General features: G+C 33.4%; 1 protein-coding gene across 1 annotated transcript; it reads left to right on the top strand.

The window, feature by feature from the left end:
• Positions 1–4,819: 4,819 nt before the first annotated feature.
• Positions 4,820–8,170, top strand: LOC100817120 (scarecrow-like protein 21). Its single transcript, XM_003519571.5, has 2 exons — positions 4,820–5,098; positions 6,249–8,170. Exon 2 carries the CDS (start codon positions 6,412–6,414, stop codon positions 8,047–8,049), a length of 1,638 nt encoding a protein of 545 aa, XP_003519619.1. The 5' UTR covers positions 4,820–5,098; positions 6,249–6,411; the 3' UTR covers positions 8,050–8,170.
• Positions 8,171–13,504: the final 5,334 nt, after the last annotated feature.

Here is a 13,504-nt window from a genome sequence, read left to right as displayed (position 1 = left end):
GATGCTGCACACACACACATATCAGCATGGCTGAGCTCTATACATTGGCTATGCCTGATTTCACAAAAAATGTAGTTTGATATCAATATTAGACTCTTTTTTGTGCCATTGGAGGCATTTTAAAGGTGAAATCTCAATATTTGGACTGTTTTTTTTTAAGTGGTGTATAAGCTTGATTTTCTAGCTGTTTTTTCATTGTAGGTTGTTCCTGTGTCTAGGATTCTGATTGAATTGGCTCCAATTTTCACTAATCTATTCAGCTACGGGTTGGATTCCCTATTTCTCCATTTTAAGACTATCAATCCATTATAAAAAGTTAAGGTGAAAAGAAGAAATTTAATCCATTCCATATGAGGATTATATACCAGTTAAATCAATAAAGTTTTGTATGTTTTCTCTGTAGTAACTAGTATTTGTTGTCTAGGGTAGCCTAGGTATCTTTTCTTCTGATGAATGATATGTATGAATTGTTAGAAAATAAAATAAAAATGAAAGAAATAAATAAGAAGAAGATACATAGTCTTAAATTAAATAGCAAAATAACAGTAGCAAAATAAATTTAATTGACAACACATGAATAATAGATTATAACATACAATAAGCACAAGGAAAAACTAAATTAAGGAAAAAAATTAAATAATCTGGGTAAAGCCCGTAAACGCTATTCTTAGAGAGAAAACGCCCCACTGCACTGGTAAAAAAATTTAATTGCGCTCCTCTCCCAAGATACGACAACCCGTTGGTTTCGATCGTGTACAGCGAAAGGATCCTCGAACCTTCTGAACATCAATGTTCTTGCTCTCACAAAAATAAATTTTTTATAGGAATAGAAAGAGACAATTTGTTGGGAGAAAGAAACTAGAGGCTCTGTGTCCTCTGTAGAAAAGAGAAAAGAGATATATATAGACATTTTTGCAACAACAAAATATGACCGTTGAAAATATGACTGTTAGAAACCAACTTATAGTTGTCACAACGTAATAAACTAGTTGACTCATTAACATAAAATCTTACGAAAATCTAAAATAAATATTTTATTTTATAAAATAGAATTAATATAATTAATATATATTTATAAATTTTAAATTAAAACACAAATATTTATCGACATGAATTTGCTTTGGCCTTGGTATCAGATAGTCTGATCTGATATAACCAACTATCTGAGAGCCTTAGTATATGATATATCCATGTAACGAATCAAACCTGGACTCAACAACTGGTTTCAGACGACAGTCTCTATATCTTCACTGAATGTCTAATTTTTGCCAGAATTTCAGTGATTTTGGAAATGAATGGGAAGCATGAGCAAGTCATTGCCTTTTCAGTCTCACACATCATATACTTGATATATTTTATAAGAACTTTTAATGCAACTACAGGATTGATAAAATTTAAAATGTATGTAAAGTTACTAAATGTATTACTTACCACTATCTTACAAGTTTGAGAGCAAGTGTTTATTTTATTTTACCTTTATCCCTTATTCCAAATAATGTATATTCTTAACACCAATCATGTCCAAATTCTCCAAGTTTTACCGTCTATTTCAAGCTACTGATAGTTGTTGAAGGAATCCAGAATTGAAAAACAGATTCCTCTTGTAAAGTCTCTCAAGGGCATTTTATCATTTTGAGGTTGATTCGTTTATTCCACTTACAATATACATACCTCGTATTAATTAAGGTGGTCAACACTTATTTTCTTCTCTTCAGTATTTGTTCTGCCAAAAGGGCTCCAAATGCCCTAAAGGACATTGGCATTATTAAATCCTTTATATCAATATCAATACCAACGCCATATAAGAAGATTCTCTTCAAATTAGGCAGCCCTGGTTCTTCTTCTTCTCTATAACTATGTTACTACTGATGTCACATACTAGTAATTGTTACATGACGCTTGGTTACCTAAAGTAGTCTACACGAATCTGTAACAAAATCTTCCAACCATATCCTTTGTTTAGTGTCCCTACTTTTAGGTGTATAGTCTTATATGATTTATAAGTATCTTAGGACTTTATCATATTGACTTTGAAGAGTGCATGATCTTGCAGTAAGGTAAGACTTTACTGACACACAAAAGTGCCACGTTAATAAATTTGTTATGTATAGTGATTATTTCCTCTCTGCTCCGAAATAGTAGTATATTTTTGTGCCGTTTTGCGTTTAAGAATCCTTGGCTTGGTGTTTGAATTAGTGCACAGCCACAATTTTGGACTTCAAATTTCTATCTATTAAATTACTCCGTTTTTAATAGTATTGATGGACTTCGACTACAAAATTTTGCTACTTTATTGCGTCCCTTTCTCGCTTTCTAAAGGGGTGATGGGATGAAAACGGATCCTTTGCTTTGCAACCAACTCTCTCTCTCTCTCTAGCTCAAACTCCACCAAATTACAGTCGAATACTGCATCTGATGCTGCACATTAATTGATCGCAATTGGTCAATGTTAATGGAAATTGGTCAATTTTTTTTTGGGATGGTCAACAATACTGACAATTTTTAATGTCAATTGACTAATTCACAAAACATTGGTCAATCTTCAATTAACATGCACCAATATTGCGATTAATTGAATAATCGTAAAACAAGTTAACCAATGACTAGCCTCTTAAATGCAATGTATGGTTGTAGATAGTAATTTGACTATAGAAAGTTGATTAGAGAGGATCCAAATCTGTAATGTGACCGTTTAACAAATTTATTGAGTATTTAAAACATTTTTATTACTGGTAATTGCTTCTAACTATTTTAAAAAGAATATTAGTAGATGATTTGTAATTTTAATATAACAAAGATTTTTATAAAATATTTTCTATTTTTATTTTCTGAATTAGAGCTCTAAACTCATTCATTAAGCTTCTTCTTCCTCTTCTTTTAACAAATAGAAAAAAAGGTTAAATTAATTTTTGGCGTTTATAGTTTAAATATTGGTACCTTTTAGTCTTTATAGTTTGAAAGTGATATTTTTAGTCTTTATAATTTATATTTTAATTCTCTTTTAATTCCTATAATTTAAAAGTGGTTTTTTTAGTACTCATGATTTGTATTTTAATTCTCTTATAGTCATGAAAGTGATTTTTTTAATCCTTATCATGTGTATTTTAATTACCTTTTAGTCTTTACAACAAAAATATATATAAAAATAATTAGTTACAAATTAATTATTAATTATCAATTATTTTATATTATAAATTATTTTATGATAAATTAGTTACAAATCACTTGCTAATATTCTTGTAGTTAATTATAATTGATAATATTACTCATATTTTAATAATAAGCACTAAAAAAAATTAAAATATAAAATATAAAAACTAAAAATATCACTTTCAAATCATAAGAATTAAAAATGAATTAAAATATAAATTATAAAGACTAAACAGATCAGTCTCAAACAACAAAAAAATAAAATATAAATGATATGCACTACAAAAATATTATAAGGAGTAAATGATACTAGGATGAAAATATAAGCAACAAATAAGTAATTAAAGCTAAAAAAAATAACCGCTACAAATCTATGACGTATTGCTGACAAGAAATTCATGTCATCGTACGATTTACCACATGAATAATCAGGGTGTTGCATGCAGCATGTTGGTGTTGAAACAAACAGATAAAGAACAAAGTGAAACCAATTTAGCTCAAATTTCAACTCAGCTTCCAGACACTCAAAACGAACAATACAAACATAGCATTCGTACTAAAGATACTTTTATGCATGTGGGTGTGATTGCTCGTGAAAGTGGTTGAAGCCAAACGCGTCGCGTTGGTGGTTATTAATTAAAAACTGCTCTTATTGTTGCAATTTTAATCATGCATAAATGCAAGTATTAAACAAAGGAGGGAGAAAAATTATTGATGGTCTTATACTAATACTAATGCCTAATTTATATCCCTACAAATGATGAAAACCGTGTGGGCAATGTTATCAACTACCATACCGACACACTCTCTTTGCTTTTATTGTCTTTTCTTTTTCAATTACACGCGCTAAAATCATTTACAAGAGACGTCAACAAATGACCAAACTTAATAAAAATCTTCATGTCGATGGGGAAAAAGATCACTTTTTTCTCCCCAAAATTAAGATTAAAATGTAAGAAACAGCTATGTAAAATTCTGGAAAATGGTTTTAAATACTCATTTTAACTCATCAAAGAAAGTATGCATATATTGACTCCTTACATGATTTTTCTCTTCCTTCATACGTGAGTCCATTTTACAGATACGATTTGTTTGGTTTAACTTAAAGTTAAGTTATTGGCAGTTAAATCACGTTTTTTTCAGGTGACGTATGACTTAGGTCGTTGCTTGCATCAAAGCCTCTACCCGCTAATTAATGTTTACGTGCCATGCACGTGCGTCTGTATTCGGAACAGTGAGTGAACCCAAATAAAACAGGTTTCAGACTTGTTATTATGCATTAATTAATATTTATCAATTTTATTAATGAATAATCTATAAAAAAATTAGTTAATCATTTATAGTAAAATATCTTTTTTTAATTACTATTTCTTGAAGAATTTGAATCTAATTCTATTCAAATTAATTACATGTAAATATGCAAAGGAGTTTTAAAAAGAATATAAAGTATAATATTTAATATTATTAATACTTTTTTTGTGATTTTAGTAAAGCAGAATTAATTTTTATTTTGTAACCAACGATTTTAAGATGCGTTAAAAATATTCTTTATCTTTTAAGAAATGAAGAAATAAAATTGAATGCTTAACTGCTTAGGAGGTGTTTAACAGAAAAAACACGAGTTTAATTAACTTTATAAGTTTATTGACAATGAGTAAACGAAAAATTTGGGAGATAAACATGATTGAATCTGCTTAAATAATTTTGTGGGGGAAAAAAACAAGACTAATAATTGCTTAAATAAGCGCTCCTATAAAATATAGCACTCAACAACCTTGTATTTGGTCTTTACCTCCAACCTTGAATAAAACTACAAAAACAAAAACAAAAGCCCACATGCATGCCAATTCCTCCTCGTTACTTTTACCTGCAAAAGTGCCAAGTCCTTGCATCAGTTCTCTATTGTTTTGGCCTCAAAGTTCAGATCATGCTTTCCTTTTCATTTAAGGTGAGAGTCTCTGAAAGTATTGTGCTGATCTTGTTTTCTACTTTTCTTGTTTTGTATGAGGATGTATTGTGGTTTTACTTTTTTACCATATAGAGGTGTTTGTGCTGCTCATTTTGAAGTTGAAGGAGTTGCTGCATCTTGTCTTATTTATCAGAGAAGAAAAAAGTTACTTTTTATGGAAGTTATTGAGTTTGTGAAAATGGGTTGCTGGTTTATAGTAGTGATTTTTTCGCTTTTTTGTCTAGCTTTTCAGTTTTCTTGGGGGGAAAGCTTAGTGGAACACTTTAGGTTTTGTTGAGTCAACAGGGTGATTGATCTGAGTTTCTGTGTCTCCGTGTGTTTGAATTTGTATTTTTAGTTTATAATTGGAAGTCCCTATTCACCTTTTTTATGTAATGGAGATGAAGTTTAGAGCATGTTTCAAGAAGTTTGAGTTCAAGAAAATACTAATGGATCTTCAAAGTATTCCTTTAAGGAATTGAAAATCATCAATAGCATGTGGGAAGCATTTCTGAACAATCTTATCTTTTCACTTTTTCAATTAATAAGAAAGAAAGGGACAAAGAAAGAACAAGAAATGGTCTCTCTTTTAAGTAGCAGCAGGTGTTCGAAAATTCATTATTTAGTTAGATTTTTCAAGTCAATCTCCATTTCTTGATTGCATCAAATTTTAAAGCACAGACAGTAACATGGAAAGTGAGAAACTAAAGCAGAGACTGATTATGAAAAATTCAAATAAAATGATAAAATTGCAGTTTTGTTCAGATATTAAGAACTAAATTCTTTTCATGTGGATTGTGAAGATCAGACTGCCTCTTTGGTGCGCTGCAAGTTGGAATAGCATATAATAAATCTGGAAAATATAGTATGTTGTATATAAGTTTGGTTTTCTAGTTTTGAAATGCCTGCTTTATGCCTTCAATAAAAAATCCAACTCTGTCCTTACTGGTTTCTAGCCTTTATTTGAGTAATAGATTCCATATTCCTTAACTCCTGACTTCAAAGAATACATTTTAGGCAATAGCCTCAACACTACCTGCTTCTTGTTCCATCGGAACTGAAACTAACTTTTTGTTTTTATAGGGTTGTAGATCTGGTTATTTTGTTATCTATCTTTGTTGCTTTAACTGTTGTGTTACCCTTTCTGCAGAATATCTCAGAATTTGAGTACACTGCTAATGTCCAGATGGAATTGGAGTAAAATGTGGATAACAAACACTTTAAATAGAAGTTACTGACATTTGTTGTTCCAAAAAAGAGAGAAATAATTTTGGTGTTGTTTGCATATATTCAAAGAACCAGTTACTTTTCAAATGCAAATGTCTCAGAAACATAAAATGTCCTATGACTCTAGCAGGTTCACCAGTGAGCCTGTGCAAAATCTGGGGTCATGTTGCTTCCTGCAAAGTGGGAACCTAGACTACTACTCATCCTCTGATAACAGTAGCCATGCAACCTACCCTTCTGTTTGTACTTTCGAACAATATTGCACCCTGGAATCTTCTACAAACAACAATTTACCTTCCCTAAATTCTTCATCTACTGTCAGTTTCTCACCTAACAATAGCCCAGTCTCAAAGCTGCAATCAAAATCAAACGTGTTGAGTTCGCAGAATTCTCTTGAACTTGTTAATGATTCGCTAGAAAACGAATCTTGTTTGACACTTAACAATGACGAGCTGAGGCACAAGATAAGAGAGCTTGAAAGTGCTTTGTTGGGACATGATACATATATTCTGGATACTTATGATACCATAATTCCAGAAGAATCTGATTCATTTATGTTAGAGGCAGAAAGATGGAAGAGAATGATGGAAATGATATCTAGAGGGGATTTGAAAGAGATGCTCTGTACATGTGCAAAAACAGTGGCAGTAAATGATATGGAGACAACTGAATGGTTGATGTCGGAGTTGCGTAAAATGGTCTCCGTGTCTGGTGATCCAATCCAACGACTGGGAGCATACATGTTGGAGGCTCTTGTTGCAAGGCTGGCCTCTTCAGGAAGCACAATCTACAAAGTCTTGAAATGTAAAGAGCCTACTGGTAGTGAACTCCTTTCACACATGCATCTACTTTATGAAATCTGTCCATATCTCAAATTTGGGTACATGTCCGCAAATGGAGCTATTGCTGAAGCCATGAAGGAGGAAAGTGAAGTCCACATTATTGATTTTCAGATTAACCAGGGAATTCAGTGGGTAAGCCTAATCCAAGCTCTTGCTGGCAGACCTGGAGGACCCCCCAAGATTAGAATAACAGGTTTTGATGACTCCACTTCAGCTTATGCCAGGGAAGGGGGCCTTGAAATTGTTGGAGCGAGGTTATCAACGCTTGCACAATCATATAATGTACCCTTTGAGTTCCATGCTATACGAGCTTCTCCCACTGAGGTTGAACTCAAAGACCTTGCACTTCAACCTGGTGAAGCTATTGCTGTGAACTTTGCCATGATGTTGCACCATGTTCCAGATGAAAGTGTGGATAGTGGGAACCATCGTGACCGGTTGGTGAGATTGGCAAAGTGCTTGTCTCCTAAGATTGTGACACTAGTTGAGCAAGAATCACATACCAACAACCTCCCATTCTTCCCCCGTTTCGTTGAGACGATGAACTACTACTTGGCTATTTTTGAATCAATTGATGTTGCTCTGCCGAGGGAGCACAAAGAAAGGATTAATGTGGAGCAGCATTGTTTGGCTCGAGAAGTTGTCAACTTAATAGCATGTGAAGGGGAGGAAAGAGTGGAACGTCACGAGCTTCTGAAGAAGTGGAGATCGCGTTTTACTATGGCTGGATTCGCACCATATCCACTGAACTCGTTTATTACTTGTTCAATAAAAAATCTTCAGCGAAGCTACCGAGGACATTACACTCTAGAGGAGAGAGATGGGGCTCTGTGTCTTGGTTGGATGAATCAAGTTCTTATTACCTCTTGTGCTTGGAGGTGATGATCCAATGGCAACTGGTTCATTTTTGTTATTTCAGACTTTTAGTTAGTTTATGTATCATCATAATCTTCTTACGCAGAATTCATAGTCAAGTTACTCTGTAGTTTGTTATAAAATAAAATAAAAAAAGAAACACTAGATTTATGTTAATAATGCCAGTACCAGCAAGCAGGAACTCATCAAAAGTAGAAGAAGAAGCAAGCAGCACTATGTATTCTGTATTTTGCTATGATACCCCTTACAAAGATAAAAGAATAATGACAATTTACACCTACAAAAACATGTTAGCTGAAAATTATTACAAAACAAGGAAGAATGGAACTGGGATTTCTTACTACAAAGTTTTCTAAGCTAAACTACATTTCTCCTAAACCAGTTGAGTGAGACCCTTCATATTCACCATCAACTTCATTTACTGCAGTTCCAGCAATTATCCTGCAAATTATTGCTGCTTTTTTCGCGTTTATGTACTCTGGCAGTGGCAGTTGTTCTTTTTCTCAACTCTTTGTCACTTGTATTCAAGTGAATCTCGGCATATCGTGTGTTGAAATTAAATTGAATTATTTGGCAAAGATAACAAGATGGATCTTTACACAGATCGTGAACTTTCTTAGAAGATTTTCCTTGAAAACATATCATTGTAGTACCATACAACCGCAACAGTTCATTCCCATCAACTGTGCTCCTCGGATGCCTTGGATTTTGCTCAGAGGCCACCTTCTTGACATATTCTTTATACTTCTCAAACCTTTCAAGGACTTCTTATGATTAACTCACCCTGAGGACTGTTCTAACCTTCTTCATTGGCTTTGATGTGTTGAACCAAGCTTTTTGAAAGATCATCTCCACAATTTTTCTTGATGGATCTCCAACACTCAGCTCTGCCATAATTTTATAATGACATTAACAACTAAGAAGTTAGTAGAACAAAACATATAGATAGTGAAACAATGGATAAAGGAAGTATGAAAATATAAACCTATTGCTCTAACTAGTTTCTTCTTATAATCCTGTTACATTACAAGGACTTCTATAAAATCACAATTCTTACATTTCAAACTTATTTATCATGAAACACTGATTTTTTAAGACAAAAGAATGTTGTGTTCATGCAAATAAGAGCAGCATGCAACTTAGTAACTTACTTACCTTGAAGCCTTCCCAGTGTGTTGCTTGGTCTTGAACCACTAGGCTAGTTGGAGTTTGTCAATGGAATAGATCAGCAGAATATTAGTTATTAATTGACACAAATTTGTTGGCCATTCAAAACAATAGATCTTATATGATTATACAATTGTAATTATCTTCTTAATTAGTTATCCCAACTGTAAGATAACATTTATTCCATATTGACTATTTAATGCACAAATGTAGAAATAAAATTGTATGAGCACTATTTAATGCAGAATTCTCCATAGGAGAACACAATTTTTTCATCTACAACTTTCTTAGTCTAATATTGTATCAGTCTAGGTTGCGATCCTATGATAGTTCTGTCCAAAATTTCTAGCCTCTTGGTTTTGCAAGACTACCCAGCTCTTTCTCCTTGTTCCTTTTGTGATTTCCCTCTTGTGATTACCTTTTATTTCCCTTAGCCTTATGTCTAGTGACATGTATGATGTCTTATTCATTCGCCTTAATGGCAAGAACCATTCTGTCTGGGCATTCCAGTTCTAGATATTTGTCAAAGGTAAGAACCTTTGTGGTCATGTTGACGGTACCAGATCTGCTCCTAACAAAGAAAACCAGCCGAACGAATATGTTGTGTGGAAAGTCAAGGACGCCCAAGTCATGGCATGGATCATAAGCTCTGTTGATCCTCATATTGTTTTCAATCTCCAACCATTCAACACTGCAACCAAGATGAGGGCCTATCTCAAGAAGATTTATAGTCAAAATAATACTACTAGAAGGTTTCAGCTAGAACATGAAATTGTCATATTTCAATGGGATAGTCTCTCAATTTTTGAATTCTATTATCAGTTCATGAATCGTTGGGTTGAATACATTGACATTGTCTATGAAGATTTGTCAAATGAAGGTCAAATTGCAGCACAACAAGTTCATGAGACCATGGTTATCAAACTCGCATTTTAAATCGTAGAATCGTACAATTTTACGATTCCACTAAGCCTTAGCGAGTTAAATTAGAAGGAGAATCGAAAACAGAGTAGACTCGTCTGAGTTAGCGCAAACTCTGACGAGTTTGGATAGACTCACGAGTCTACCCTGAGTCTGCGGGTTTACGAAAAACCCAAAATGACGTCGTTTTATTTGGTCGCGCTTCATTTTCTCTGTCTGCCTTGTTCGAGTTCTACAACTACTTATTTCTTTTTTGCTTCATGGTTTCTTGCTGCGACGATGAAGGGACAAGTATGCGATGGTGGGGTGCGACGATGAAGAGAGGCATTCAGTGCCGAAGTGCGAATGTGCGACACGGTGAAGTGTTTTTCAGTTTTTTCCCCTTTTTGATTTTTGTCAAATGTTTTTCCCTTTTCACTGATCAAGTCTGCAACTGCTTATTTTTCAAGTGTTTTCCCCTTTTCACAGTGATGGACCCATTGCAAAGGAGTTGATTCCCAAGCTCACTATTGTGAGGAGAAATTTATCCTCCAAGCTAGGGGTAGCGATACTAGATATTGACGTAAGACCATCTTTTCTCAAATTATACATTTTTTGGAATAGAGTTAATTTTTACTTGTATATACATTTCTGATTAAAATGTTAAATACAGGTTCAACCAGTCATTGCCTCTACCATATTACTAAAGCGGGTTGGAGGAATTCTATTTGTGCTTGGCAGTACATTTGGATCTTATCTTCTGGTAAGGGCTTGTTCTCTTAGCTTTGAAACAAATAGAAGTTGTCATTCTTAAATTTACTTTTCCGATTTTGATCTTTGTTTTGGTTCTAAAGAATTATAACCGTGATTTCTATTTTTTTTTCTTTTTCTAGTTCTTGTATCTGGGACTTTCTACTCCAATTCTATATGATTTCTACAACTATAGATCTAATATCCCTGAATATTATTTATTTCTGAATGATTTCATTCAGTTATGTGCAAACTATTTTTTATTTCCTATGTTTTTATCTGATGATTTTACGTGTGTAAGAACTTTAATATAATGTGTTCACTTTGGATGGCAGAGCACAACACTTTGCGGTGCATTGCTATTTTTTTATAAAGATGAAGGACTAGATTACCAGAAGACAAATCAGGAAGAAGATCCCAAAAGCAAAGACAATTTAGAAATTAGAAAAAGATATGTGTAATTGTTTCAGTGAAAAGGTTATTAAATTTCTTTGTTGGAGCGTTATGCTTAAACCTTTTTGTGTTGATGATTTTGTATGTTGCCACATAATTTGATTATGAATATGCTTAAGCATTCTGATACCATTGTGTTGTGCTTAAGCATTCTCATACCATTGTGTAGTACTTGCACTAAGAATTTGATTATTTTCATTTATTTTAACATTGTAATATCTACTTATGATTTTATATATATGAATATTAATATATAATTTTTATTTGAGTAAACTCTTATGAGTTTACGATTCGATTCTACGAGTTGAGTTTATGAAACCCCCACGAGTTTAAGTAGAATCACGAGTCTGATAACCTTGCATGAGACTACAAAAAGAGATCAATTTCTTATGAAATTGAGATCTGACTTTGAGGGTATTCGGTCCAATCTCATGAATAAAGGTCCTATCCCATCCTTGGATACATGCCTCAATGAGCTTCTTCGTGAAGAACAACGTCTCCTAACTCAAGCATCCATGGAACAACAAAACTATGTCTCTTTTTGAGTTGCTTATGTTGCACAAGGAAAATCTAAACGTTGAGACCTAAATGTTGTCCAATGCTTTTGTTGCAAAGAACTTGAACATTTTGCTCCGCAAAAATGATGACCATATCATTAAAGAATGCCCCATAAGACCACCAAGGAAAACTGAAACAACCTTTACTGTTGCTGCTGGTCCTTCTACTGCTAATGGTTCTGTGAATGAAAATGCTCCTGCCTATGCGCAACGAATGGCTCCTAAAATGATCCAACAAATTATAATTGTTGCATTTTTTGCTTTAGGACTTTTAGGTAAGCCTTTTTCTTCTTTTACTTTGTGGTATTTTGACTTCGATGCATCCAATCACATGACCAACAGTTTTGAATCCCTTAAAAATGTCACAAGATATTCTGGTAACCTTCAAATTTATATTGTTGATGGAAACGGTCTACCAATCATAGCTATTCATGACATTTCCTCTTCTTTAACCAATTGTTTTGTTTTCCCTGGTCTCACTAGTAATCTTATTTCTATTGGTCAACTAGTTGACAATGATTGCAAAGTTGCATTTTCTCAAAATCTGGTTGTCTTGTGTAGGATCAACAATTAGGGAAGATGATCACGAAAGGACCTAAAGTTGAACGTCTTTTTCCTCTTTATTTCTCTCAGCCTCAATGTTCTTTTCTGCCTTTTGTTTCTTGTAATTTAGCTATTGTTAATTTTCAAATATGGCATAAGCGCCTTGATCACCTAAACTCTTATGTACTTCATGACTTACTGAAATCTAGTGTTCTTGGTAATAAAATTTTCTCATCTCTTAGTGTTATTCAATTTGATTGCAACTCTTGCAAACTTGGGAAAAGTAAAATTCTGCCATTTTAAATTTATAAATCAAAGGTAAATCAACCTTTTGATATGATTCGTTGTGATCTATAGGGGATTGCACCAATTATATCTCATGTTAATTACAAATACTTCATCACTTTTATTTATGAATATACTCATTTCACTTGGGTTTATTTTTTGCGCTTTGAAGATGAAGTATTCTCTATTTTCTTCCAAGATTAAAAGTTTGCATTCCGACAACGAGGGAGAATATACGTCTCATTTATTTCAAGAATTCTTGCAGACAAATGTCATTTTATCTCAAAGGTCATGTCCGTCCACACCCCAACAAAACGGGGTAGCTAAAAGGAAAAATCGTCATCTTCTTGATGTTGTATGTACCCTTTTGTTTGAATATTTTGTGTCACCTCAATTTTGGTGTGAGTTTCCATCCACTACTGTCCATCTTATTAACCGCCCGTCTTCTCAATCATTAAACCATGATTCTCCTTTCTTCAAGTTATTTGGTCACAAACCTACTTATTTCAATCTACGCACTTTTGGTTGTATTTGTTATGTTTACCTTCCCCTACAAGAACACACCAAGCTCACAGTTGAATCTGTTAAATGTGTTTTTCTTAGTTATTCTACCCACCATAAATGGCTTGTGTGTTATGATCCTAATTTACATAGGCTTGGAGTTTCTAGAAATGTCATTTTTCAAAAAGATACATATTTTTTTTCCAACTAACCAAAACACTCCCTTTTTTACATCCACACCTGTTTTGCCATTGTTTCTTAACAAATCTATAGGAAAACCAGCACCACAACCTTTATTGGTGTAT

The sequence above is a fragment of the Glycine max genome, chromosome 2 (assembly GCF_000004515.6).
Source record: "Glycine max cultivar Williams 82 chromosome 2, Glycine_max_v4.0, whole genome shotgun sequence".
NCBI classification, from domain to species: domain Eukaryota; kingdom Viridiplantae; phylum Streptophyta; class Magnoliopsida; order Fabales; family Fabaceae; genus Glycine; species Glycine max.
This window is presented reverse-complemented; position numbering and strand designations above follow the sequence as displayed.

Excerpts from the sequence above, each read along its gene's own strand:
- LOC100817120 (XM_003519571.5), top strand. The coding sequence starts at position 6,412 with ATGCAAATGTCTCAGAAACATAAAATGTCCTATGACTCTAGCAGGTTC.